At 46.7% G+C, this 26000-nt stretch overlaps 1 protein-coding gene across 2 annotated transcripts; it reads right to left on the bottom strand.

The window, feature by feature from the left end:
- Positions 1–803: 803 nt before the first annotated feature.
- Positions 804–26000, bottom strand: LOC142570862 (uncharacterized). Of its 2 annotated transcripts, XM_075679169.1 has the most exons (6): positions 25787–26000; positions 23516–23622; positions 21416–21475; positions 17843–17917; positions 8988–9044; positions 804–940 (listed from the first exon to the last, which is right to left on the bottom strand). In XM_075679169.1, exons 1-6 carry the CDS (start codon positions 25902–25904, stop codon positions 854–856), a joined length of 504 nt encoding a protein of 167 aa, XP_075535284.1. In that variant the 5' UTR covers positions 25905–26000; the 3' UTR covers positions 804–853. The 2 variants fall into 2 exon arrangements, with proteins under 2 accessions (XP_075535284.1, XP_075535285.1); XM_075679170.1 differs by lacking the exon at positions 21416–21475.

The raw sequence follows: 26000 nt of genomic DNA, 5'->3' as shown, positions 1-26000 counted from the left end.
TGAACCATCCCCCTACATAGTGAGCTGGAACGCAGCAGCTACAGCTAGAGCCCCTTAGCTTAGCCATAGCAGCCTTAGCCATTGCAGCAGCAGCAGGAAAGTCGAAGGAAAAAGCAAATTAACCTTTGCTTTAAAATATATATCTAATTCCAGGATGAAGAAATTTGAAAAGTACACGTGCCTGGTCGTTGTAGAGATATTTCAGGAATTTTCGGATCTTCAGAAATCCGTAGGAATTTTAGCTGAACATATTTACCGTCTGTTAATTCCGGATACTACAAATTGTAAAAGAGGCAGAACACAATAGAAAAGGCCCCATATTCTGTCTCCAATTTGTCGTCCTGGGCTGCTAGAGACGCTGCGCTGCGTCCGCCAACGCTCATTGGCTGAAAGCAGCACCTCCGAAGTGCTAACTGGGACTACATATTGAAGACACCCATTCCTGGTGCATTGCTAGCGGGGAGCATGTGCACGAACACCACGGATTGCAATGAATGTAAACCTATGGCCTCCGAGATCGGGCACAGCGCGGTCTCCAAGATCCTGCGCTTGCCGCCAAATTTCCGAAGTCATTGTAAACCAAGCGTCCAGCTGAGATATATATGTCCAGAAGAGTTCAGTAAGGAGAAAAGACGAAACTAGTGTGCTCGGTCGTAGTGTTCGCAAATAACTTCAAGGGATTGGGAATCGAGATTCCCCGTCCGTCGTTTGTGTTGCCGAGGTACGTCGGGAGTACAGCGCCACCAGAATGAGGCATACGTGCAAGCACGCCAGTATCTATGGGTTTATTAATATTAGGACGTAACTGAAGGCGGTTTCTCACGTTGGTAATGTAGCCACATGAAGCACGTGTTCAGGCTGTGAAGAAGAACATCCTGAGGTAGCGAACGATGCCGAGCATTGTATCCTGGTCCTTGGGCATTTGCTTTACCAAGCACTTCTGTTGGTGAAAGCGAGAAACGTGAAAGAAAAGAAAAAAAAGGCCAAAAGAAATTAGTGTCTTCGTTGGGGTGTTTAGGCGCCTATTACTGTCGCATATCGAAAGCGAAAATGTTGCTATGTCATGCGGCATGTTTTCGCATGGGCACTCGATGAATTCATGGGCACACTTTGCGTGTGTTTCGCTCGAGTGGTTGTGGTATTTGGCAGCAAAAGAAAAATCAAGAGTACTACGCTGTTACAACTGAAAGATTTTTTTTACTTCAGATTTCACCTATCTGAAGTTAACAATATACTGTACAGGCCGTGTTCTATTCGAGATGATAAGTTGCAGACATATAATAACCCGGTGCTCCAATCAACATGTATAGTTATGTTCGCTCAAATTATTCTATCGCTTGCAGCATGATGACTTACTTAACAGTCAATAAAGCCCTGGAAGAAATTTTGAAAATATGAGCTTTTCGCCATGCGCATATCATCGGTTAGAGCCTATGGACAAAACTAAAAGGTAATTCGTTGTTCCAGTGCTTCGAGCGAGAGTACGGTAAGTCAACTTACGCGTTTGCGTGGATCGCGCCTGAGTAAATGCGCGGTGAAATATTCGAAAATGTCAGAATAGAGACACGCGTTTGACCGAGGAAAAATGTCATTTGCCAATTGCGTAATGATGCGTATATATATTGTAAGAGAAGGTTTAATCGGAGGACTCTTCTTTATTCTCCCGAGTGAGAGCGCCACTACAAGGCCCTAAAACAGTGATGATGAGTATCTACAGATGAGAATATGAAGCGTATGAATAATGCTCACACTAATTTCTCTGCGCGCGGCAAGTGGTGAGCCATGCCTCGGCTTAGCCAGGAGGGAAACGCCGAACGAATCGTTTGAGACTCGATAGGTGAACGATTGAACAACATGGTCACAATTAGCACGTGACCGGGGTCGTTGTAGAAGTATGGGAGAGGCCTTTGTCCTGCAGCGGGCGTAGCCAGGCTGCTGCTGCTGATGATGATGATGACGATGATGACTAGTGCACGAATCGCGTTTCGTGCCAGTAACGGGTGTGGCCACGGTCCGAGTATCTTTGACTCGGTGAACGGTCTTGAGTCCAGTCGGTGTAAAATTGCCCGAAGAGAGAGGCGTTGTACATCGTAGCGAGGGCAGGTACACTTAGGTGCTCGATGGTTTCCTCGCAGCCACAGGAGTCGCACATCCTGCTCTTGGCCATTCGCAGACGATAGGAGTATGCGTTCGTGAATGCAGCTCCTAGCCACAAGTGGCACAGCAAGGTTGTTTCGTCGCGTGAAAGGCTAAATGGCAGTTGAAGCCGTAGCGTGGGGTTCAGTTTATTTAATGGGCAAATGAAGGCACTTGAACTCCAGAGATCTTGGGACTTTTTGCGTGGAAGTAGGCGAAGTTCTCTGGCAGCGTCCGACCTCGCCAAAGGTGTTGGACGCTTTTGGGTATGTTCGTGGGCAGAGCGGGCAGCCTTATATTATGGGGTTTTACGTGCCAAAACCACTTTCTGATAATGAGGCATGCCGTAGTGGAGGACTCCGGAAATTTCGACCACCTGGGATTCTTTAACGTGTACCTAAATCGAAGTACACGGGTGTTTTCGCATTTCGCCCCCATCGAAATGAGGCCGCCGTGGCCGGGATTCGATCCCGCGACCTCGTGCTCATCAGCGCAACACCATAGCCACTGAGAAACCACGGCGGGTCCGGGCAGCCTTGTCAGCTAGGTTGCTGCCAACGATGCAACAGCGAGCAGGAATCAATTGAAATATGTGCTCTCTTTCCAGAGTATGGTGGTGCACTTCCCTCATGTCAGATATCATCTGCTCGTAAGTTCTGTGATGTAAAACAGACTTGATACTGTGAAGAGCTGCCTTAGAATCACAAAACACGGCCCATGTCTCTGTTGGCTCTTTGGTGACGTACGTCATAGCGGCATGGAGAGCTGCAAGTTCTGGCGACGTAGATGTAGTCATGTGTGAAGATTTGAATCTAACTGTAGCCTGCTTAGCTCGAACGACGGATGCGGCAGTTGAGCTGGTAGGTGAGGTCGAACCATCGGTATATATATATATATATATATATATATATATATATATATATATATATATATATATATATATATATATATATATATATATATATATATATATATATATATATATATATATATATATATATATATATATATTTATATATATATGTGTGTGTGTGTGTGTGTGTGTGTGTGTGTGTGTGTGTGTGTGTGTGTGTGGTCATGATACGCCTGGTGCAGTAAGAGGAGCGTAAATTGCTTAAGAGTACTCCGCAGTTTGTTGGATAGCAGTGTTGTGAGCAAACGTCAAAAAAGTTAAAAGTTTGTCCTAGTTGTCGTGGTTTCGCCCGATATGCATTGATATATCTGTCAGTGTGCTATGAAATTGCTCTGTTAAGCCATTTGTTGAGGGTGATATGCGGATGTCTTCTTAAGAACTGTGCCACGAGCTCCGAGCACTTCGATTATTGTTGACATAAAAGTCTTGCCGCGGTCACTTAACAATACACGAGGTGCACCATGACGCAGCGCAATGGCATAGCGAGAAGTCGGCAACGTCTGAGGCCGAACTAGAGCGTAGAGGAGCGGTCTCTGCGTGACGTGTCAGATCGTCAACAGCTGTCACGATCCATATATGACCTGCCAGCGTTATGGGCAGAGGGCCGACTAGGTCTATTCCAACGATGGCAAAGGGTTTCTCGGGACATGGAATGGGCCGTAAAAGGCCAGCAGGAGGTTAAGTAGATCGTTTCCGCCATTGACACTGGACGCAAGAAGCGACGTACTTGGCCACGAAGGTACACATGCCTGGCAAAAGAAGCCGCTCCTATTGCGGTGGTATGTTTTGTGGAAACCAAATTCCCAGCAGATGGGTCGTCGTGAAAGGCTTCAAGAACTTGTGTGCGCAGCGGACGTGGAAGAACAGCTACACAGCGGTGTCAGTCGGAGTTGTACATCTAGCGGTGCAGCGCGTCGTTGTCGAGCTTAACCAGTCGCAGTTGTCGACGTAATCTGGCATTTGGTGCAGAAGTAGTGCCGCACAGGCGTTGGGTAATGCTGTTGCAGTAAGGATGAGAACGTTGACACGAGGCGAGCTGAGGGACGCGATTGGAAGGTAACGTGCCAGTAACCGCTAGGGGTAATAACGGAAGACGGAAGAGGAGACTTAGTCTCATCATCAAGTGGCGAGCAATGGAGAGACGTGCTCGAAGATAATAGTGGCAGGGGGCAGCGAGAGAGAGCGTCGGCATCTGGATGCTTTTTGCCAGACTGGTAGACAAAGTCAAAATCGTACTCTTGTAATCGGACCACCCAGTGACCAAGGCGTCCCGAGAAATTTTTCATTGACGACATGCAGCATAAGGCATGCGGGTCGGTTATGACCGTGAAGTGGCGTCCATAAAGGTATGGTCGAAACCTGTGTATGGAACAAACAACTGCGAGGCATTCCTGCTCAGTGATCGAGTAGTTCTTTTCGGTAGTCATGAATGCGCGACTGGCATAAACAACAACTCGCTCTCGTGTAGTGGTATCACGCTGTAGAAGGACAGCACCGATCCCGTGTCCACTAGAAGTTGGTGCGTTCTCATCGAGAGAGAGAGAGAGAGAGAGAGAGAGAATAAACGTTTTTATTGGGTGAATGCAGCTTTGGTTCTCATCAAAATGACATTGGACAGGGTTGGTGGTTAATGCTTGCTTGAGAGCTTGGAAAGAAAGTTCGCAGTCGTCTGTCCAAAGGAAAGCAGTGCCTGACGTCAGCAACTTGTGCAGCGCCGACGCCATGGCAGCAAATTGACTGATGAAGCGGCGGAAGTAGGATGCCAGGCCCAAGAAACTTCTTAATTGTATTTGATTTTCAGGGCGAGGGAAGCGAAGCACGGCAGCAACCTTGTCGGAATCTGGTTGAATGGCATTTTTACTGATAAGGTGGCCCAACACTTTGATGATCTTTTTGGCAAAATGGCATTTCTTTGTGTTGAGTTGGAGTCCAGCGTTGGAAATGTATGTGAAAACTTCGTCCAAACGTTCAAAGTGCTGACGAAAAGTTATAGAAAAAAAGTACGATGTCATCTAAATAACACAGACAGGTCTTCCAATTGATGTCGCGTAAAACTGTGGGGATCATGCGTTCAAATGTTGCAAGAGCATTACGTAAACCGAAGGGCATGACGTTGAACTCGTGAAGACTATCTGTTGTTGCAAAGCAAACGCTGTCTTGCCCTTGTCCGCTTCGTGTATGGGTAGTTGCCAGTACCCACATCGGAGGTCTAGACTCGAGAAGTATTCTGCACCCTGGAGGGAGTCAATGTCATCGTCGATTCTTGGCATCGGATATACGTCTTTGTGGGTGACCTTATTAAGTGCTCGATAATCGACGCAAAATCGTAGAGAGACTTCTTTCTTGCGGACCAACACAACAGGAGAGGACCGAGAACTGGACGATGGCGGAATGATGTCTCTTTTGAGCATGTCATGAACGTTATCAGCAATGATTTTCCGTTCTGAGGAAGACACGCGATACGGGCAGCGGCGTACAGTCAAACAACCTTAGGTTCCGATGCCATGCACTGTGATGGAAGTACGCCCCTAAAGCTTGGAGTAAGCGTCCAATTAGGGGCTGTGTTTTTGCAGTAGTGCCAAAAGGTCTTCTTTCTGCGCTGCAGTCAGATCGGGATTTATCGCGGCCGTTAAAGCAGCGGCAGCAACGTGATCATCAGTTGTGGTAGACAAAGAAGGTGATTCAGTGTGAAGCGCTACCAGCGAAAGGAGGTTCGGTGTCAGAAAAGGATGTCACAGTGGTGCCCTGGGACAGCACAACTGGCAAACAAGTAGGGTTACGAACAGCGACGAACGCTCTACCATCCTGAAACCGCACCAGGCTAGGAGTAAGGCTAAGCCCACCAGAAATACAGCGACCGCTCGGCGCAAGGAACACATCGCCATTAACAATCGTGTCAGAAGTCAGTGCGAGAATATGCTCATTGCCCGCGGGAATGAAACAGTTGGTAGACGTGACGAAACGTAGGCTGTAAGCATCGACAGCGGACGAAGATTCAGTGTCGGTCATATGAATAGTTCGCTGACGGTAAGAGATGAAAACTGAGGCCGACGACAGGAAGTCCCATCCCTGGACTGAATGTGGGAAACTGAATGTGGGGAAGGATGCCATCAATGAAACACGCACAGTGCAAACACCGGAGAGCTAAGCAAGAACTGCATTCGAACAACGAAGGGGAGGGCCATTATAAGGTGTCTTCACTTTTCGCAATCGAGAACACAAGTCAGTACTTATAAGGGAAAGCGATGCACCTGTGTCAACCAAGGCTTCAGTTCGGACACCTTCAACATACCAAAGGTACATTTTTCGTGCGCTCTGGAGGAGGTTCACGTCGTTCAAAGGATGCAGGTTTCTTCATGAAGCTGCAGCTTATAGTTTTCCGGGCGGTGTTCAGAGGACGAAGTAGCCGGTCAAAGAGGGGAAGAGGAGCGCCGCATCGGTGATGGAGAGTGACGACGCGGGAAACGCAATGAACGGGCAGCGCTGAATTCCTGCGGAGATTGGGAACGTCGTGGATAATAATCGTTGTAAGAACACCGACGTTGTGGTACAGGGCCAGAAAACTCATCCCTTTCAAACCCGTCATAGCCCCGCCTTTCACCTTGCTGACGGCGTCGGCAAAACCTTGAAATGTGGCCACGGATGCCGCAATAGTAGCAAACCGGTCGAGATGGGCTCCATGCATTGTAAGACAGAAGAGGTGGTGGTCTTGTAGTGATAGGATTCAGGGACCCGTGCGTTGCATGTTCCTGTTGTGGTGGCTGCTGGGAGGGTGGCACTATAGAGGCAACCTGAGTGTAAGTTGGCGTAAGGATAGGGTGCGGTCTCGGGACTTGCGAGCAGGTCGCGGCAGCTATCTCTTCACGATATGGCATCGGCCGCCACCAAAAGTCATATGGACTTCAGGAAGGGTTGACGAAGCCTGGGCGTGCAGTTCCTCACGGATGAAGGAGCGAATCAAGGCACGTAGTTCAGTGTCGTTGGACGCCTCGAAATCAGATGTGTCAGGGTGTAAGCGGAGCATATGAAGCTCATCGACACGCTGACACGTACTGATGATGTCTGCGACGGTAGTGAGATACAGCACTACAAGAGCATTGAATGCCACAGTCCCAATACTCTTGAGCGGGTGGCGTACACGGTTACTCTCTGCCATCTAGGTGTTCACGCGGCGGCAGAGGGTGAAGACAAAGTGTACGAAGTGTACACCTCTATGTACGAAGTGTACGACTCGCCCGAGTGCTGAACACGCTCAGCAAGCTTCTTCTTGGCGAAATCGTAGCGGACCGACGAGTTCGCGAAAATATGGCCTAGGTGGTGTTTAAAGGAGCTCCAGCTGACGAAATCGAGCTCATGATTGTAAAACCAAGTTTTTGCGACGACGGTTACAAAGAAGGCGTCGTGAGCGAGCTTTGCAGATTCGTTCCAGTGGTTAAAGTCACTCACGCGCTCGTATAGCTCCAAGCAGTCTTCAACGTCGTCACCTGCAAGTCCAGCAAACACCGGCAGATCCTTCTGAGGGGTGGTAACCGTCCAAGAAGGGGTTTCCGCAGGAGCAGGCAAGGTAGGTGTCGCGGTACTGGCTTGCTGGTCTTGGGCATGGTCGAGTGCAGTTGGTAGAGGCGGCGACACGAGCGGAGCTCCAGGGATGCAGCGTAGGTGAGGCTGGAGAGAGACCGGGAGCGAGAGGACGAAGGAACGGGACAGCACACTACACCACTTCTAAGAAAACGTTTAGGCGGTCAGACTCTTCTTTATTCCCCCGAGTGAGAGTCCTACCAGCAGGGCCCAAACGGTGATGGTGAGTATGTACAGATGAGAATATGAAGCGCATGAATAATGCTCACAATGTTCATTGATATCGACTCTATCGACGCCTCCGCAGTATGACTGGGGGCGAACGACTTGCGACGTGTCTGAAGCACTACCTTAATGGCAGCCATACATTAGACAAGCTTATCTCTGTATCGAACTTAATATTTGCCTACAGGGCTATATTTTGAGAGACGCTTTTCTGTAGTGCACATCCAGCTCATTTCAAGAATAAACGACCGTTAATTACCACTCTATTTATGACATTCAATTTTGAGTGAAAGATAATCTTGCTTGCCGGTAAGTAAGCAACCGCACAGCTCTACCCAGCATGGTGGTGTTGTAGCACAAACTCTCGCGTACTTCAAGCAACTTCAAGCATTTGCTTTCATAGGCGACAGCCCGTAACGGCGTGTTCGCGTCTGCTCTGAATTGAAGACAGCCCATGCGCGTGGTCAAGAATTACTAGAAAAAGAAAAATTTCTTAAAGCTTGCTTCTGTGCAAAACAGTATGCGTGTGGAGTAGCCATCTCCTTTCACAGCTTCATCATTATTATTCTGAAATTGAGATTATCTGTATTGGAAGCAGTTCTCCGGATGCAACCAATAACGTTTCCAGCGCAGCGGCAAACACCGTTGTGCGCAAGCAAGCACTACCCAAGTAACTAAGAATAAATCATCTGCCGTGATTGAATGCGAGCTCTCTCGAATCTGTAGTATTGGTGCTGAACTGATTGTATACCATGAGGAGGCGTATGTGCACACGCTAATGGGGGCCGAGTGCCGTACGACGCACCGTGCGAAGAAGATGTCCTCAACCACAGAATGGCTGACCTAAAGCCACTTGATCAGCTTACGCTTTAGCGGTAGTAGTATGGAGGGGCTCTAGACTAGCTCATCGTCCAGCAGGTTACTCGCGGGTCCAATCGGGCGCGGTGCCATTGGGGATTGGGAACGTCCGCATATCCGTCCCCTGTAGCACCTCGGGCTTTTCGCACTCGCGAAGTGCCCTGTGGCCTAATATTTACCACTCTCGCTGCTGCCTCTCGTTTTCTGCAAACGTTTGTCTGGTCGTGCGTAATGAAGTCATTGGGCTTATAGTAGCGCCATAGCTTCTGGGGCTTACCTTGATACTGGCTGTCAATGGTTCGACGTCCTTCCATATATCTTCACTGAAGAGCTCCTGCGTAGGTTTGTAAATCAATCAATCAATCAATCAATCAATCAATCAATCAATCAATCAATCATGTTTACTTAACGTGCCCTGGTACAACCCTAAGGTCTGAGTGCTGGCGCACGCACACACTAAAATACAAAAGAAAGAAAACAAAGAACACTGCAGGACAATATAATTAAAAGAAGCAATGAATAAAAAGAACTATTCAAAAAAGAGAGCAGATAAAACAAAGCGCAATGGAAACACAAAAGGAGAAGAAAGAGAAGGCAGCTTAAGAATGCACGAAATGAGGACATAACAAGGCAAAGCTCGGAAAGGAACGATGACAGCGAGGTATGAAAAATATCAAGATCTTGAAGTTAAGCGTTATAAGGACTGTGTATTCTGTGGACGTTTGCGTGTTGTTGATAACAGGCAGGAACATGGAAAGGTCTATGTTCTCTGGTGATCTTGCTCGGAAAACGAAGCATGATACAACTGAGATGTTCCGTGCAGGTAAGGACATGTGTGAAGGAGTTTGAAGAGAAACAGAAGGTCAGCGCGATTACGTCGGCAGCAAAGTAAAAATAGTGACAATAATCAAACAGTGTTACAACAAGGTCAAAGGCCAGTGTTTGCAAAGCAGTGGTGATATATGCCTAGAAACGTTTTCTAGACCCAATCTATAATGTCACTGTTGGATCTGGAAAAGCCATTCCGGACGACCAACGCATATTCAAGTTGAGGAAGACCGATAGCTGTGTATAACTTGCGGAATGGTGCAGAAGACTTGAATTCCATCGATAGTCTGCAAACACAGTTAAGAGAGCGCATACCCCTCATAGCAACGCGATTAGTGTGGGCAGAAAAGTGTAAGATTGTATCAAAGAGTACATCGAGATCATTGATCTCAAAGACCTTACAAAATGGTACAGAATCTAAAGAATAAGAAAAAAGAAATGCTTGCTGTCTTGAGTGTCAAATTCATGACATTGGTCTTAGCTGCATTGAAGGAGAGGTTATTAACTCTGCACCATTTGGAAAAGCAAAGTGGAGGGGGAGGAAAGCGGTGGTGAGCTCGAGCACGTACGCGGAGGGCCTGAGCAGTGAGTGGCAGACTGCATCAAAGGCTTTCCTCAGGTCACAGTAAACGGTGTGAATTTGCCCCCTTTGAGGTACCGGCGCGGAGATCTGTGTCATGAAACTTGCGAGGTTTGTGAAAGTAGAGCGGTCGGTGAAAAGTCCATGTTGATTCAGAATCAGTGAGTTCTTCCCAGTAAAATACAATATGTTGTGAAGAGGAAGCTCTAAAAACTTAGACGAGGCACAGGGAAGAGAAGCCGAGGGATAAATAGAGATATCGGTTTTCCAGCCAGGCTTAAATACTGGAAAAACATGAGCAGTTTTCCACATGTGAAGGAAAGTGGCAGTAGTTAGATTTGATAAATATAGATGTCAATACTGGAGCAAATATACTGCCGTAGAGAGAGAGAGCGAAAGAGAGAAGGCAGAGAGGTTAACCAGGCAATAAAGACGACAATGAGTGAGAGGAGAGAAAGAAAAAGGAATGAAAAAAGGAAGAAAAATAGAAAAATCTTATAAGCTATTAGAATTACGGAGGGGATGCCATCAGGGCCGCAGGTTCGGTAAGGCTCATGCGCTTAAGGCATTAATGGTCGATGAGCTTTTCAACAAACAACACAGCACTATATGTTGGAACCGTCGTGAGGTGCTGACTGACTCCAGCGTTCGGTCCTGCAACTTTATTTAATGATGAGATATGGCCAGAAAAACAATCTGCGACTGCTCGGACTTCTGCTCTTCTGTAGAACCAGGAAGGCCAAAACAGTCTGCACGTATATTAGAACGCTTACGGACGTACTTACAAAATTCCGTCAGTCGGTCAGAGGTGCTCTTTTCCAAGGATGCAGTATATGAGTCTTGATCCCGCTTATAGAGGCGTTTAGAGGGCTCTCGAAAAAAGTGGGATTTCCCTCCACTCCTTAGGCAGAGGAATACTAGAATTTTGGTGCGCGCGATCGTTTTTCTTTTTTTTTTTTCAGGGCAATTCTGAGTTCAGATGAGAACCAGTGAGGATATTTTGAGCGTTTAGGTCTGTACTGGGAAATGTATATGCGCATAGTGCTAAAACGAAGCTCTGTAAACTGATCTACTTGGTCATGAGCTTCTTTTTTGTCTGTAACCAGTGACCAATCGGCGGTGGATAAGAAATCACATAAACCAAGATAATCACCCCGCCTGAAAGCAAAGCGAAAGGATTCATTTATGCCAATGAAGGAGCTCTGCTTCAGGGCTGACACAGAGGCAGCGATCTTAAGTGACGGATGAAACTTAGCAGGACGAACAACGGACATGTCAAAACAAAAAACATCAAGAACTTGAGCATTCCAGATGCACATGAGTTGCCACATGAGTTGGTGATCAAGTTATGCTGCTGAAGGGAACAGAAGGACGGAAAGTCCAGCAACAAGCTGCATTTCTTCTCTGTGTAATGATTGTCATGCGAATATCTAAGCGTGTTCCAATCAATTCCAGGTGTATTAATATCACCAAGAAGAATTACTCTGTGCATGCTATGTGAAGATATTAGGAGGAAAGAGAAAAGTAGGAGGCAGGGAGGTTAACCAGAGTAACGTCCGGTTGGCTACCCTACACCGGCGGAATGGGAAAAGGGGAAAACAAAGATCACAGGGAGAAAGAGTAGGGAAGGAAAGAAGGAAATTGCGTCGAGTTCGCTGACGCGTGTGGTCTTACAGAAATTGCATTAATAGTCACAGATGGTCGCACAAACCCGTCGTCCTTAAAAAACACAAAAGCGCCTTCACCGCTTCATGGGCCGACGGGCGATGGGGGCGGTGTTCCAGCAGCACCTGCACAGAAAGCGGCCAATTGTCCAGTTTTTGGAAAGCTTTGGCAAGTTCTTGCCTCTCTGGGGCATATCTTGGACAGTGGCACAGTAGGTGGGTGATGTTTTCTTCGGTGCCACAGACCTCGCATGCTGCACTGTTAGTCACTCCAATTAATGTAGAGTATGCCTTTGGGAAGGCAACTCCTAACCAAAGGCGACAGAGAAGCGTAGCTTCACGTCGGGGAAGTCCGAGTGGAGGTCGGAGTTGCAGGGAGGGGTTTAATCGATGCAGTCCTGTAAGTCTTAAGTTTGGCGAGTTTCACTCGGTCAGTGTGAGACTGCGTGCCAGGTGTCGAAGCTGCCTTGCAGCGTCAGTCCTCGAAAGCGGAATTGGAACGCTGTGCTCTTCTTGATGTGCGGTGCGAGCAGCGTTATCGGCGGAATCATTGCCACTGATTCCACAGTGGCCAGGTACCCATTGAAAAACGACCTCGTGGCCTTTTTGTTGGACATCATGGTGAAGTTTCACGACTTCGTATGTCAATTGGTCATGACATCCATGTCGGAGAACTGACTGCGTGCACTGTAATGCCGGTTTTGAATCACAGAACACAGCCCATTTTCTAGGTCTTTCAGAACCAATGAATTCCAGTGCTCGACGCAGGGCCGTTAGTTCTGCCGCCGTTGAGGTCGTGACATGCGATGTCTTGAAGCGCAGTGTCATTCCTCGCTTTGGTGTAACCACGGCACCACCAGAACTGCACGACGTAGTCGATCCATCGGTTATATGTTCACGTGGTCGCTGTACTTTTCATGCAGGAGTAAGCTCAGCTATTTAGGGAAGGGCCAGGTAGATCTGTCTTCTTCTGTAGTCCCGGAATCATGATATGTACTTGTGGACGGCTCAAACACCACGGAAGAAATGCTGGCTTCGCCGCAGGTGCGTACCCTGAAGTAAACGACGCACGATGTGCACTGACAGTACCGCTAAATGTCGAGCAGGGCATTGCAACAGTGAGGCTCGCCAAGTGGTGGGAAGGGGTCCTAGCATAATGCCTGAGATGCATACGCATTGTCTCAACGGTAATGTGCGTCGTGATTGGGTAATCCTGCCCAAGGGCAATGGTTTCAGCCGTTGATGCACTGCGTGGTAAACCAAGACATATCTTAAGGGCTTGGGCTTGAATACTCTGAATCGTACGGAAGGTAGTCTTGCAGGTGTTGGATATTGCAGTCAGGCTGTATCACAGGAATCCAACGAACAACGCCATGTACAGCTGTAACACAGCGTGTATAGATACTCCCCAACTTTTTCCTGCAAGGAACCTGAACAGGTGACAGATAGCAGTCAGCCGCTTTTTCACGTAATTCACGTGCGGAGTCCAAGATAGGTCTCTGTCAATTACGACTCCCAAGAACCTGTGACTTCTGCTGTATGGTATAAGTTGCCCGTTAATAGATACGCCGTAAGCAGACATTCGCTTCCTCGTGAATGCCACCATTGCGCAGTTCCCGCATGAAATTTCAACTCCTTGTTCACGAAGGTAGCAAGATGTCAATGTGGCAGCCTTCTGAAGCCGAGCGCGAAGCTGCCGTCGTGTCACACCTGATGCCCAAATGCAGATGTCGTCCGCATAGATGGAAAGTCGTACGGTGCTTGGCAGGTTGTAAACTAATCCACTGAGGGTGAGCTTGAAAAGAGTCGGGCTAAGCAGTCCGCCTTGAAGGACTCCTCGGCTACCGTTATGCTCGGATGTCGGGCCATTTTCTGTGTGCACGTAGAATGGTCTCCTCTGTAAGTAGTTGCGCACCCACATACACATCTTACCACCAAGTCCGACGGCTTCTAACGTACTAAGGATGTCTTCATGGGTGACATCATAAGCTCCTTTAACGTCTAGAAACAGAGCAGCAGATAGTCGCTTACAGGCCTTTTGGTGTTGCACAAATGTTATCAAGTCAACAACGTTGTCTGTTGACGAACGGCCCCGTCTGAATCCGGCCATAGCATGTAGATAGATTTCATAGTACTCTAAGTACCATTCCAGACACTTACAATATTGCTACGGGATAGTATTTCCAATGACAAAGAGCCGAGTAGTAAGAAGACGATGACGACGACTGGAAGCTAGCGCGGGCTGTTGCCTCTTGGCCAACTGCGGCGTATTGCCTTGTAAATATACTTGTAAATAGCTTTTCGTCGGTGTCTTCCTACGTAACATAGCTTATACATATCGTAACATATCATAACATATCTACGTAACATAACTTTCAATAGAAGAGATGACCTCATCAAACAAAACGGGGGAAGTATTCGGCTGTGCACACAAAGATCCGGTCAACAATTCATCACTGCGCGCCAGGCGTACAATTCTAGCCAAATATACTCCCGTACACTTCCCATGTCGTTGCGCCGAACACCCTTCTTGAACGTCTTATCCGTAGTATTTTTATAAGTAAATAAATAATAAATAAATAAATAAATAAATAAAATCTCAGTGAGTTGTCTACAGGAACCAGTACGCCACCATCTTTTTATTGAGATCCATTGAAGTCCCAGTCATTGCGGAAGACGTTGTATTTCGGTGGAAAGAAGTCTGAAGAGGAAATTTCACTGCAGAGCCAAGTTTCAGAAATAACAAAAATAGGGAAATATGAAATGATATTACAGAAAAATTCACGTGCTTTGGTGCCAAGTCCACGAGCGTTTTGGTAAACGATGCCCAAATTACTCGCCACTTTGATCGCTGGACGTTATCTCGGAAGCGTGAAGCGTGTCGTCGTGTAGCTCTTCAGAGAACGGCTTGAACAGGCATAACATTGGCCACATTGGCGGGTCGTTCAGGTGCTTGAGGGCTTCAACACCGACGGTTACGTGAAAAGAATAATACGACTGATATTTTGATCCAAGACGCCGAAAGCCGAGGGGAAATGTACTCAAGGCTTTTATGTGCTTCATCAGGTGGTTGTTTCAGTGCTCAACTTAGAAACAAAGATAGCCTCCGTTGAGGCTGTTGAGCAACAGACAATGTCGAACTCTTTCGGGCTCTAACTGAGACAGCACGCTTGTCTTTCTTTTTGTTTTAGTCTCGGCGGCATGTTCTTGGTAGAAGCGAAATCATGCGGGGGAACGGCGGCTCGTTGTTCTGCAGTGCGTAGAAATGCAGAACGATCATATCGCGTCAAGGCAAAAGTAGAAGAAGCAGGAGACCTTCCAGAATCGACAAGCGACTTCCGAGGCGTGACAGCTGCACGGCGCAACAGCTCGTCGCGAGGCAACGAACCGCCGCTCGAAGGGAGGTGACGACTTGGGTTTTTTGCGCCATGAGAGTGGTTCTTACGGAAGCGTTCAATCTCCTCTCGCAGTTGGGAAAGTTCGCCGCTCAGGAACGAGATTCCCTCTAGCGCGTCGAGAAGGAGGTGACGCAGAGCGGCCATGCCACCGGCAAGGTCCCCCAACGTGGCACAAGAGGAGGAAACGGTGTGGGAAAGGAAAAGCTGCAGGGAGCAGGCCATCGGGTCGTTTTCACTAGGCTTAGCACCCTGCTGTGTTAATTTATACGAATTGCGGCAAAAGGAGCGCGATCCGGACTTCAAAAGCTCCAGTTCATCGTCTGACCAGGTCACATAATTCACATGCACACGTTTCTTTGGCCCCCGTTCCTGCGTTTTGCGGGGCCGTTGTCCCTCGCCGTAACCAAGGTCATCATTCGCTCGCTGCTCTAGCTGCGCGGGCTCCTGCTGCCATCTCTAGCGCGCGGCGCGAGTCTTGCCCTCCCCTTGTCCTCCAAAGCCGGATCACGTCTTCTCGCTTATCTTCTCGCCCCCTTCCGAAGTCTCAAAGTTCCAGTGACTTTACTCCCTTCCTTAGCGCAGCGCCGTTGCGGTGACTCTCGCCGCTACCGTCCACTGTACATGCACTGCCACGGTGCCGGCGGCGGGCGCTTCTTCATGCCTCGCGCGTGATCCACGGCTCCCCGCTCCTCCGTCTCCGCGTCGCGAGGCTGTACGGCTCTCAGCCGAGTCTCTCGCTTCGCCGTTTGCGGGGCGCATTGCTCAGTGGCATTTGTCGCCTCTGGCAGTGCTTGCGCCTGGCTGTCCTTCTCCCGCCTCCACTCTTGCCCTGCACCTCTCCTTACCTTGCGCAATGCCGTTGCGGTGACTCAAAAGACAGTTATAGCGTTTCGTCCCTTTACTTCTACTTCCCGACCCAACCTTGTGCGACCACGTTGAGGCCTGTCTGTGAGTAAATGAGTATGCGACCTCTACTCAATACCCCTGTTCTCCACCCGTCTTCTCATCCCACCTCAGAAGAAACATTCAATAATAATTCTTATTCTTTCCCGCCCCCTCTCCGCGTCCGTAGCCCACTATAAAATGGCGCGATGGCGCGTCGCCAGAGCGCCGACTCGATAGCGGCGGATCGCGGTGTGTGCTGCCCAATCCGAAACGCAGAACCACACCCGTTCGGCACTGCGTGTTCTGTATGCAGTGGCCTGTTGAAATAAGGCAGCAGCTGCGCTCAAAGATCGCATTCCAAGAAGCGCAATCGTCGGCCAATTTTTTTTTCACACTTCTCACAGCGATCTTCTCCTAACTTTCCTCCCCTTTTCCTTTAAATAAAACGTTTTCTTCATCATCATCACAGCGACCGAACTGCTGTTTTCCAAAAGAAAGGGCACGAGCCGAGCAAGCATGCGCCCTGACTGGGCGCCATGCTGCGGGAGTACTACTACTACTACTACTACTACTACTACTACTACTACTACTACTACTAATAATAATAATAATAATAATAATAATAATAATAATAATATTAATAATAATATACTGATGATGATGACGGCGCTAAAATATTAGTAAGATACGTTTGTTAAACAAAAACAAGCAAACAGACAGACAAAATATATAGATTTAGGTTTTCATGTGCTGCCAAAAGCTGGATTACTCACATGACGGCATTTTCTTTCCAGCTTGATCGTAAAAGAGCCTATAGTGCCGTCGAACGCTAGGTGCGTTTGCTGCTAATTACACTAATTGTGTTTTGCTTCCTACCAACTATGCTGGCAGATTTTCTAGGCAAAGTCCGCGCATGCAGCAAGTAACACTCTTGCTCCGACTCCTACTAAATAATAATAAAAAAGGACGAGTATGAGCTTAAAAAGTAAGACTGAGCCCGAATCTTCCGCTTTCAGTCGCGGCTAGGAGCACCCCTTAAAAGGATGATTTCGTTCAGGGCCGGTTCCAGCCACTCTATTCAAATACACGTGAAACGCAGAAGAAACCGCAGGTCTGATCTGTATGAAATTTGTTGCATTTGAGCGAAAGTCCGATTCGAGCAAATCTAAACAGCATGTTTTATTCATGATCTCGGGTGTTGAACAAATATTGCCGAAAATAGGTAAGCTTAAAATATAGAAGCACGAACTTGACAAATCCATAACCCTGAACAAACCCACAAAAAACAGATATTGTACATTTGTAAACCACCTCTATTAAAGAATGAAAGTTAGCAAACATTATTGTGAATTTACAGCTTAGGTTAATTTATCACGATGTTCATGAGGGTGTTGCAAAAGTCCTACTCACGAACCGGCGGTATATTTCTGAGCGGTGTATAATACGGCAATTCTGCTCGCTTTCGGTATCATAATAGGTACATTTTACAATATTATGATACCATGTTTTATTGCTGAGTCACACACCTGTAAACTTGGCGCTTCAGGTCTCTCAAATTTTGCATCTTTCAAGAATATTTGTATAAACAATGTAGAATAAATTGAAAAGCCACTTTATACATTTACTAGATTTCAACTTTTGTTAAATTCAACAACCCTTGTCTAAACTGGTGCGTTGTTTGGCGAGAAGAACGATTTCTCCGTTTCCATGTATTTAGATATAGGAGCTCTTGCCATGGTCGTAATCGATTCGCCAAAGGAACGAAACGAGCGCTTACCGGTATCGCTTTGACGATCCATTTCGAGGCGTTAATGTAACAACTCGTTATCTGTTCTTGAAACTGTTCTGTATTCTGCATGAACAAAACAAGGCAGCTTCTTGGGCAAAGTATTTTACACACTGAAACAACGTTATTGAGGCAAGGGATCAACAACTAGGGACAAGACGTAATAATATAGGGCGGGTGCAAGCGTCCCTATTTATTACAAAGATTAGTTACCACGCACTCTTTATTTGATCGAAACCCTGTGTATCATCACGGAAGATTAGCAGCATTTGTTCTTGGTTGTTCCTGGAACACTGGCAATTTCCTTCTGCCGCATAACGGTTCAGGCGTTCGGTTTCATCGCATACCTCCCCATATCATAATATATACGTTACATCAGGAGAGTGGAAAGTCGGGCTTGTTGGTAATGCATAATTAGACCCACAACATGGGGACGCGAGATGGACAGGCCTGTTGCGAGTCTACTGAGCGCGGACTCGCAACAAATGTACGAAAGAAAGGCACGCTTTTCTTCTTTTTCCTTATTTTTTTTTGCATACTTTCTTGGATTTGGCGCGGCTGCATGACTGTTGTCTCGCTTGCAACACCTCCATGCACTCGATCCTTTGGTTCCCTGCACACGTCGGGGCGATTGAGGGGGTTCCTCTGAACCTCAACGAGTCTGCCCACGAGGCTGCGCGTGGCTTTACCGACCGCGCTGCCCTCGGATCGGGCGACTCTCTCCCCGGACACAGAGACGCTCCTCTCACACACAACGAAATCACGAAATTCTTTTACTTAGAGAGAAGGGTTTTCCCCCCGCCTCACTCCAAGCTAAGCAGGCCGCAGGCGGTCACACTAAGACTTCTACAAACGAACTCGTACCCAAATCCGGCGTCCCTTAATAGCATATATCCAGAGATTTATCCAAATTGTTCTTGCGTGGCCTGTGGTGAGGTAGCTACGTTGCCTCATATGCTCTGGGAGTGCGGGTCGCTGGGCCCGAAGTTCACCAAGGAAGAGTGGGACGCGCTCCTGCGAAGTCCTGTCTTTGAGGATCAAATCCTGGCCGTCCAGCGCGCCCGCGATCGGGCCGACAGACTAGATCTGTCAGTCCCGTCGTGGGATTAGCCGGGTGCGCGTTTTATCGCGCTTTGCTGGACCGAATAAAAGTTTATTCACTCACTCACTCACTCACTCGCTGAATATATATATATATATATATATATATATATATATATATATATATATACACACACACACAAAGGTTGTATGAAGGTATCCACGAAGTGGCCCTTGCGTGCTGACTAAGTAAGTGAACCTCTGTTCTGCGTAACAACAACAAGAGAAAAGCTATGTACGTAAAGCTTGAACATACGATGTCGGCTGAGTGACATCTCTAAAGCACGTCAATGTGTCGAGGGAACTGGTGAATTATTTTTCGCCGATTCCTGGATTTACTTTATCTTCTTCGATTTGGCCACCCAGTATGCGTCCCTGGGGATCTGCCCGTTCTTGGCCAATCCTCCAGAATGGGCATGTCTCACTACGATTCCTACGTATCACCTGAGCATGCAATATGGGCACACCGATATATCTAAAGCGCACTGATCTGTTAATGGAAGGTTGGTTTATATTTCACAGATTCCTCGATTTACTTTAATTTCTTTGAATCAGCCATTCGGTATGTGCTCCTGGGCCGGTGTTCCCGTTTTTGGGCAATCCTCGAGAATTCACATGTACCACTGCCACACAAGAGGCATAGAATTCCTAGATGTTGCTTGATACGTATCGTCCCTTTACTGTGCCTAGTACACCTGTCGTCAGCATTCTGCCCTAAAGAGGCAACACGCATCGACTTCGTCCTTGTGACATCGCTGCGTAGACGTATCCCACTGCGAACCCACCTGATCTGTAGTTTCCATTTCGGCCTAGCTTGTGAACGATGAAGTGCATAAAGATACATATTACGTAAAATAATGTTGTAACCTTCGTGGTATATATAAACACAAACATTCCATGAGATTACACGTTGCATAGGATGAAAGTAAATGAAGTTGTACGCACGTACATATTTTTTAGTTTCTGATAACTTTGTGGTAGAGTGAACGCCGAGCGCGCTCACATCCATCTTGCGTCCTCGTGGTGCGCGATCATTCGTGTTATACCAGGCCGATCTTATCGCTGTCGCTGCTTCTAGCTTCGAAAAAAATAATAATGTAGATGATACGCGCACGCCCAATGGTTTTCTGTGAGTTGAGAGATGTCGACATGGTTCGTAAGACGACATCAAGCTTAATTTCATTGCTATAGAAGGCGGGATTGTTGGGAGTTTGTCTTCATTTCAGGCATAGCCAGTGCCGCAGCCAGTTTTTCCAAAATGTGGCACAGAGAAGAGAATTAAACCTTGAGGAGAAAGTATTCCTAATTGAACTGTAGCGACGTCGTCGCGTGGCAGTCGCTTGTTCGTGGAGCAAGCTAAATGACATTGAAACTCATAACCTTGCGCCAGCAGCATAACGTGTTCAGTTTTTCATTTGGTATTTCGTGACTGCGGGCACCTGACACAGGGACCTTTGGCTCCGTGCAGCTACTAGTGAAATTGAAGGTGCTCTGTAACTTAGTTTCACTGGCATCCCCTCTGTCATAGCAAGGGGTAAAAGCGCATGTGTATTAAGGTGTGAGGACATGTTCATATGTTAACTTTCTTTCAAAAAGTTCATTTTGTTGTTTTTTTAGATTTTAAGTATCCCCCAAGCATTCAGAAACATGTTTCAAAAATAATTATGTTATTACATTGATTATTTTGCGAGTTACAGCGAGTTTTTAAACCCTTACTCTGGTATTGTGAGGTCAGTAAATTCTATTACACATTACTATTATTCTGACTATTTTTATTTTTTGACGTGTGTGATGTTAACTGGTATATTTAGACTAAATTGCGCAATTATTATGCACTTAAACACTCTAAAAGTTGCCACAAGGGAGATGCACTGACACTTGAAGAATGTTTGTTGTTTATTTGCTGTAGTTTTGTTTTTCTCTAAACAAGATATTGCTCCACATCCTGTCACGTAAACAACCATAACTTTCTTCCAAATAAATATATTGAAATGAAATTTTTTGCGTTCATTTCACATACAGATGCATAAGTTGAACTAGAATAAAAAGATTAATGGGAAAATTTTTCACATTGTAGCTTATATTTTTTTCAAATTGTGGTCAAAGCGGGTAACATGTTCAGAAATTTCGTCCTTAATATGCATAGCAATACATTTATCCTAGTTCGTTGTATAGGCCATATATACAGCTACTAAATGTCGAAACTTTACTCAAAACAGCATTTTTATTGTTACTTATCACTGTTGGTGCGACTAGCAATTTTAACGTATTTATTTTTACAATTCGCAAAACTCCCAAAAAATTAATTGAACGATTGTTTGAACATTAAATACTGGGATAACATAATTAAAACATGCTTCATCAGAAACAATAACTGCTATAATCCTGGCTGCTGGATACAAAACAAAAATCTTTCTTCGATTTGTGGCCCCATGCTTTAAAGGCGAATGTAAACTATTGTACCTTTTGGACGTTAATACGTGAGTAGCAAAGGCGCGTCACGATGCAGGTTTTGGTCAGGATCTGCCGGAACAAGAAGATAACATTAAGCTGATTTCTGTGATAAACGCTTTGTTCTGTCATTTAACTGTTAGGGTTTTGAAAACTAGTAGGATATCGCCTTCCGTAGCATCAGACACCACCGGAAGTACCAGGAAATCATATGCGTTTAACTGCACACAAATTTGTGGGTGCAGTAACGCACAATTCGACTTTGCCATCTTCGTGCCGGTGCCCTGTACTTCAGGAATTGCTGAATAAACAACGAAATAAATGTTTGAAAAACTAAAAGACCTAATCCTATAGTATTGCTGCCGATATATTATGTCTTATTAAGTGATTGCATACATATGCATATGTGTATGTACAAGTTCCCAAAAATTCGTGCGCAAATGTTCATTGCACAAACTTTTAGGTACATCCATCTGGCTAACTCCAAATACTCCTCGATGAACACAATGCACTGTTTCCACCTCTTCTTCCATTACTGAAAGCGCCGTTGGAAGTCCCGTTGGGTAAAGAGCTTCATCAGCGATGTCGCGAGCACTTTTCTTGGCACATTGTAACGAGGTCAGTCCCAGGAAAGGTGATCGATCGTCTCCTTGCAGCCGCAGGTGTCGCAAGTAGGACTGCCGGCCATTCCAATGCGGAAGGAATAGGCGTTCGTGAATGCCGCGCCCAGCCACAGGCGGTCCTGTCCAAATGCACCGTAACAATATCTGAACTATTCTTGCCCAACCTCACATAAAATTTCATACTGATCTATTGTTTTCTCTGTCCATTGATTTTTTATTTCGACAAAGGCTAAAACTGGGCTGCGCAAGAAGCGCACGCATAAGATTCTGCCTGTCACACAGTGTACTAGAAGTAAACCGAGTCCTTTCGAGTAGAGAGAGCGCAATCGAGGCGGCGCCACGCTATCTCTCACTTTTTTGCTGACTCACTCCATGTACCCTTGGCACAGAAGCCGTATATGTAAATTTATGATTCAATATATTTAGGATACAAATTGTTTGCGTGTGACGATATTCAGCGCTTTGAGCACATTAGCCAATAAATATTTTTGTCATAAAAGCAACGCGGTCATTGTATCCTGAGCGATGTAATGGTAGCTGTATATATGTGTATCTTGCGCCTGTTTCTATTGTCTTCGCAATGAGTTTAATTGCCGCTCACTGAGATCACTGATTGCCGCGAAATAATACTACCGACATTAAGCAGCCCGCTCACACTCTCGCTAACAATTGTCGTTCACTTATTACTTAGCATTCTCCTGCTACAAAAAAGAAAAAGGAGACTGGAGATCGGAGATTGAGGAATCAAGCTGAAGAGCTAACATACATGTTATAAAACCGCGTTCATTGCTGTAGTCAACTGTATATTGCTCGTGCATATTTCGCTCCAATATCCTAGTACCAACAGTACCACCACAATAGTATTTTAGGCTCCCTGAAATGTAACCGAGACATAAAAGCCAGCATGGTTGTTACCATTATTTAAGGCCGCAGCTATGGCTGCCCTCTTCGTATTTGAAGATGGGCGCAGTAATGAATTCTGTCTCGCTTCTACGTATTCTCTGCTATTCCTCTGCTAATTATGCTGAGCCTTACTTCCTGTGCTGTTCTGCCCCACAGCTAAAAAGTCAATTGCTTAAGCTGCTCGAGGCTTCCGCTTGTAGCATATAACTACGCAGAAAATCCTCTCGTCAATCTCTCAGGATAACGCTGAGCCTGGAAAAGCGCACACACAGGAGTCCGACACTGTGGCCCATGCAACCCCCCTTCCCCTTCTCCTATTTAGGTAGAGATCAAGTGAAACAACTCACGTGCACTGGCGCTGCAAGCTAGGAACATTCCGGAATTTAATTAGAAGAGACCACCGTCCTGAGACCTACCCTAATCACTTCCGCGTCCAACACATGCATATGCATAGTATAGCCCGCTATAACCGCTGTCAGAGGGACCTAAGAGTTTCAGCTGATATTATGCAGAAGGGCGAAAACAAAACTAAGGAGAAATGGGCAGAGCACAGAGTCAAGAAACACACACGACATATTATGCTCACCTTGTGAAACTGCTTGGGCGTGAGAGTGTACTTGAGAACCATGTCACGGCCACATTTGGTCAGTATTTTGGCGCCAAGTGAGGCGCTCCGGCTTGCTTTTACGACACCTGCGCCAATAGGTCATGTTCACGCAATGCTGTGCACAACTCGAAACGTCAACTCAATTGCGAACGACCGAATAAGAAGACTGGCTGAAAGAAGTGGAATAAGTGCGCGGTGCGTTTAACTTAAGAGGGGAGAAACCGTTTCTTACAAATGAGAACTCCGCTTGCCTGAACGAAAATTTTACTCATCTTACTTAAATTACTTCATTGATAGTTACTGGAATAGAACATCGCGAGAATAAGCCACGGATAAGGTGTTCGAAATTCATGTGCTACAAATGCTGGTCCATGGCGGCTGAACTAAAATAGCGTGTGAATGACATATTTATATATTCTTAAACAAACATTTTCCTAAAGTCCCCGCTTTATAGCGACATAAAATGTTTGTAATCACTCAACAGCATTCACCAATGTGAGAACACATGCAACCTTGAATACCGCGCGGACGGTGCGTTACCTTATTTGGTGCTAGCGACCAACACCGAATGCAATAAGTTCATCTAGGCGTAGTTTGAGCAGGGCTGCAATTGGTATACATAATGCAAAGCAGAGAGTGGTTGTCATGTAGAGCATCTGACACAGGGACAGACGACACACGCACCCTGGCCCTGGCGTTCAAGTTATACTAATACTCTTTTATGCACAATAAAAAGATAGTCTCTGAACCTCAGCTCCAGGCCGGGTTTCGTTACGTTTGTTCGCTGCCTGTTGATGAAAATTTCAGAAGGCTGAGTAACCAAGTTGCCTAGAGACATTGAGGTAGAACATGGCTCGAATGTATCGCTTTCCTGCGAGCTACAAAAAAAAGAGAAAAATTATGCAGATCCTACACACTGTGGGAATCGATGTAAGCGAAGCTATCGGTGCTGGATGCTTTGATTGACAATAATTAGCGGTGATGTTGACAGCTAAAGCTTAATTTATTCAATGTTTAGGCTAACACGCGAGTGGTGAGTTGTTAAACGTTACTTCCCGTGCACTACTGCTGTTTACCTGCGCAGTACACAGAACACACAGGGAGGTGTTTGCTTGAGACGTGGTTGTGCGCCATACTTTATAACCTCTGAGAGGGCTGAGCGTTGTCATTGCCTCCCATGGCTCATCGCATTGTGACAGAAGTATTAAACTTGAATTGTAATATGGGGCTGTACGTGCCAAAACTACACTCGGATTATGAGGCACGCCGTAGTGGATCGACTCCAGATTAACTTTGACACCGTGATCTCCTTTAACTTGTCCCAAAATCTAATTGCACGTGCGATTTCTATTTCCCCCGGTCGAAATGCGGCTGCGGCGATTGGGATCAAATCCACGAACTCTAACAATGTCATTGCCGCAAAGCTAACGCGGCGGCCACAGAAGTGTTGATTTGACGGTCGACAGCTTTCATAGTGCCTCCTGGACTTTGCGGTGCGCTTTAAATAATGCAGCTATGCTTCCGCGCCTTTCGTACGTAAGTTGCCAGCTTGACATATCTGCATGGCGTTTATTTTTTCAGAAATAGCAGGAACGTACGGTACCGTATCTTGAACTTAAGCTTACCCTGTGTCCCCGCAACCGCTGTCGTATATTAGTGGGGTTTCCTTGCCTTCTCACGTCACCTCCCGCCCTATCTTGTATGGGAACTGCCTCTTCTCCTCCTGTCCTCTCTACAGTTCTATCTGCGTCCCCTCTGAGCTCGCACGTTGGTAGAAAGGGAAGCGCTGCAGTTTCTACAATGATTCTGAGGGGAGTAACGGATACTTACAGCTCTCAAGCGCCTAATGTGGCGACGGCCAGGGAGCTCCGGAGGGTATTGTGCACATTCGACGTGGTGGGGTGAAAACGAGTTTGTCCCGACACCTTTCCTCTCTTACTCGCGCCCGTCATCTTTATACACTGTCTGAACCACCCGCCGACCCGGTGTGCGCGACAGCAGCAGCTCACAGCAGCAGCCCACAGCAGCAGCCCACAGCAGCAGCAGCAGCAGTTGGAAAGTCGAAGGAAGAGGCAAACAAGGCTTCGCTCCAAAACGAAAAGATGAAATAAACGCGAGTGCTATCCCGGAAGATTTTAAGAAGAAATAAATAAAGGAAGCAAAAGAAGGACGAGGAACTACAACGCAAATCTACAAGGCAAAGTTTCAATTGCTGTTGGCTACGCAAAAGCACGTGAGGGGGTCACATACCACTGCCACCGGCGCAAAGGTCAGCTTTGACTCCTTCGACAGGCTGGATTTGGGCGCACACGGCAAACCACGCGACTACTATCCAGAGCGGCCGAAACGAAGACAGACCGATGCGCATGCTTGTCAGTGTCGCCAGCGATCGTAAGCCGATGTCGGCTCGCTGTCGTTATGTATATATGGGTTCCTCCTCACTGCGCGCGCTACGTGGGCCCGA

The sequence above is a fragment of the Dermacentor variabilis genome, chromosome 2 (genome assembly GCF_050947875.1).
Source record: "Dermacentor variabilis isolate Ectoservices chromosome 2, ASM5094787v1, whole genome shotgun sequence".
Classification (NCBI taxonomy): domain Eukaryota; kingdom Metazoa; phylum Arthropoda; class Arachnida; order Ixodida; family Ixodidae; genus Dermacentor; species Dermacentor variabilis.
Note: the sequence above shows the minus strand (reverse complement) of the source record. Positions and strands in the feature narration are given on the sequence as shown.

Excerpts from the sequence above, each read along its gene's own strand:
- LOC142570862 (XM_075679169.1), bottom strand. The coding sequence starts at position 25,904 with ATGCGCATCGGTCTGTCTTCGTTTCGGCCGCTCTGGATAGTAGTCGCG. Across the intron at positions 21,476-23,515 it reads CGCCCAAGCAGTTTCACAAG|ATCCTGACCAAAACCTGCAT; the intron begins GTGAGCATAATA and ends TTGTTCCGGCAG. Across the intron at positions 17,918-21,415 it reads CACGTATTAACGTCCAAAAG|AATACAGAACAGTTTCAAGA; the intron begins GTACAATAGTTT and ends TTGTTCATGCAG.